Here is a 3,202-nt window from a genome sequence, read left to right as displayed (position 1 = left end):
GTAGTGTATGTTGGGTATGTGAGTGTGAACCTTGAAGGACTTGTAGTGTATGTTGGATATGAGAGTGTGAACCTTGAGGGACTTGTAGTGTATGTTGGGTATGTGAGTGTGAACCTTGAAGGACTTGTAGTGTATGTTGGGTATGTGAGTGTGAACCTTGAAGGACTTGTAGTGTATGTTGGATATGTGAGTGTGAACCTTGAAGGACTTGTAGTGTATGTTGGGTATGTGAGTGTGAACCTTGAAGGACTTGTAGTGTATGTTGGGTATGTGAGTGTGAACCTTGAAGGACTTGTAATATATGTTGGATGTGAGTTGAGAACCTTGAAGGACTGGACGAAGGTCCAGAGCAGGATGCGGATGGTTTCTCCCTGTCTCAGGAGCTTGATGAGACGGGCTGCCCTGAACAGCCTCAGGAAACTCAGGTTGATGAAGTTATTCTGCAGCACAGCAGCCGCAACATGAGCAGGCGGAGAGAGAGCGAGAGAGAGAGAGAAAGAGAGAGAGAGAGAAAGAGAGCGAGAGCGAGAGAGAAAGAGAGAGAGAGAGAGAGAAAGAGAGAGTGGGGGGGTAGAATGGATTAGGATTGAGAGTTGAGGAAGCGAGGAGACAGGAAGAGAGCAGGATACAGAGACAGGAGAGTTGGAAGAGGAGGAGAGTATATAAGGAGGTGGGAGGATGATGAGGATAAGGGGGGAGAAGTTAGTTGCTGGGCAGAGAGAGCAAACAAGTGTCCTCAGCTAAAGATCACAAAAACATTCAAATGAAAGGGGTAAGGTTCAAAACCAAACCGAGGGATTCAAACTCAACACAAATGAAAAGAACCAAGAGCCAAACAAGTCAAAGCAAACCAAACTAATAAAAAAAGGCAAGGCTCCAACAGGCTTTTCATATCCAAGGAAGTTAGACATAACCAAACAAAACAACACAGTCAGGGGGGAGGGGGGGAATCATCCAAACGGAACTAGTTTCATCCAATTGGGGTACGTAGTAGTAATCGTGGTAGGAGTGGTGAGTAGTTAAAGTGCAAGGATGTCGGGAGGTTTTCTTGTAAAGGCAACCAAATGCACTAATTCTCTCAAGGCAAAACGCATCATATTTTAAAATGAAGCAAGCGCACACACAGCATGCTAGTGTGCACCAGTACAAGGGAGCATGCTAGTGTGCACCAGTACAAGGCAGCGTGCTAGTGTGCACCAGTACAAGGCAAAACAACAAAGTAGTTTATGCCCCAGCAAAGGGGATCGACCACTAAGTCATGTGACATACTGAAATAAGACCAAGCCAAGTAAGCACAAGAGGGTGGTTAAAGGACCAACAACTCATTATAAAATGACCATTAAATGATAACTCCATCTCTTTATAATCATACATGGGGTACTCTATGTGCTTTACACACCTTATAATTTACTGTAGGTAGCCTATATGAGGTAAGACATCTAGGTGACAATTAGGTGACCAATCCTAAGTCCCTAAAGTCTGCTAGAGTTAATTGTGACATCACACACTCTAGACCGGCTCCATAGGCTGCTATAAGCTTGCTCAAGTGTTATTGGAGCACAGAGAAAAAAGAGGCAGGACTTAGGAAAGCTCAATTGACATTTTGACTTTGAGGGATGTGTTCTTTTTTTTCTAGTTATTATTGATTTACGTACTATTATAAGCCTGTAATGCAAAGTCCTTCAACCATAACAGGACACAACAGAAGCCTGGAGTGCTCAAAAAGGGATTGGCAGCAGGCATACATATGCAGGTTCCATCCATCTGCAATCATGCTAGTACATTATGCTGCGTGTGCAGTGTGTGTGTGTGTGCAGTGTGTGTGTGTGTGTGTGTGCAGTGTGTGTGTGTGTGTGTGTGTGTGTGTGTGTGTGTGTGTGTGATGTGAAAATAAAAGGTTACTGCCAAAGACATGCAATCGGGCAGCATGCATCACGTGTTCCCTCTGCCATGGGCAAAGCTTTGCACTCGCTCACTCTGTCGCTCTTACTGTCGTCTCTCCCAGTCACTGTCACTGTGTGTGTGTGTGTGTGCGCGCGCACGTGCGTGTGTGTGTGTGTGTGTGTGTGTGCGCGCACGTGCGTGTGTGTATGTGTGTGTGTGTGTGTGTGCGCATGCACACCCACTATGGCCAAAGGACTGGTGTAGCCACATGGTCAGCTGGGTCCGGCCTAATAGCTGTCCCAAGGATCCACTCGAACCAGGGCAGGGCCACCTTTACACACTGTGCTGGTGTTAGCTAGAACAACCTGCCTTGCCTGAGGCCCTCAGATTTTACTCAACACTTCCTATTTTTAAAAATAGTCTAAAAACCTTTCTGTTTAGCACCGCTTTTAACTGTTGAAATGTCTATTTATCCTATTATTTTCCTGTATTGACCAAACGTGTAGCATCTTACTGCTTTTTTGCTTTTAATTGTCTTTTTATCTTCTTTTATTCTCTTATGTCTGTAATGTCTTGTGAAGCACTTTGAATTGCTTTATGTATGAAATGTGCTATATAAATCAAATTGACTTGACTTGACTTGACATGGCAGACCCACATGGTTACACCATCCAATCCAATTGAATGGAAGTGCTCAGTAAAAAGTATGTATGGGTTGGATTTATGACTGGATGAAATACAGTGACTGGCAGAGAGGTTAGTAAAGTCGCCAAACAAATAAAAAATTTGCGAAACTCAGAGGTCACTCAGGGGCGAGCGGGTTGGGGGTGGGAGGGAGCGTCAAGCAAGACATGCACTGCTCACAGCCACCACACGGGGGAGGGGGGAGGGGGAGCATTCAAAAGCATGCAGGAAAATAAGATCTCCAAAAAATTACAAACCATCTACATGTGGATGTTGTTATGGTTTATAGTGGCACATTTTTGGATTTTTGGTTGATTCGAAGAACAACCAGAGCGATTGACCAGGCCGGTCGTCATGGATGGACACACAGGTTTCATAGTGCATTTTGATTGGACGGAATCGCAGGAAGTAGTAGGTGGTGGGGGGAGAAGGGGGACGGGGTGAAGTAGATTACAGTAGGTCGCCGTTAAGTTTGTGGACGATTTAAAGAAAGCATGTAAAAAAGATAAAAAACAAGAAAGAAATCAATTGTCATTATGGGAACAAGTTAGGACAGCAGCAATTTTCTGTCCCAGCACCTCTGCACATTATGTACATCCATACAGCAGGGATACAAAGGACCAAGACAACAAAT

The 3,202-nt window shown here is 44.6% G+C and overlaps 1 protein-coding gene across 1 annotated transcript in view; it reads right to left on the bottom strand.

The window, feature by feature from the left end:
• The window catches only part of cacna1aa (calcium channel, voltage-dependent, P/Q type, alpha 1A subunit, a), a gene marked incomplete at both ends in the record, with an annotated part of 192,414 nt that overhangs the window by 68,918 nt on the left and 120,294 nt on the right, over nucleotides 1-3,202 (bottom strand). Inside the window, one exon of the mRNA XM_083648784.1 lies at nucleotides 324-440. Within this exon, the coding sequence (XP_083504910.1) occupies nucleotides 324-440 (117 nt within the window). The remainder of the gene's footprint in view (nucleotides 1-323; nucleotides 441-3,202) is intronic.

This window comes from Poromitra crassiceps (genome assembly GCF_964638095.1).
Source record: "Poromitra crassiceps genome assembly, chromosome: 13".
Taxonomy (NCBI): domain Eukaryota; kingdom Metazoa; phylum Chordata; class Actinopteri; order Beryciformes; family Melamphaidae; genus Poromitra; species Poromitra crassiceps.
The sequence above is the reverse complement of the archived record's forward strand: the minus strand, read 5'-3'. Positions and strand labels throughout refer to the sequence as shown.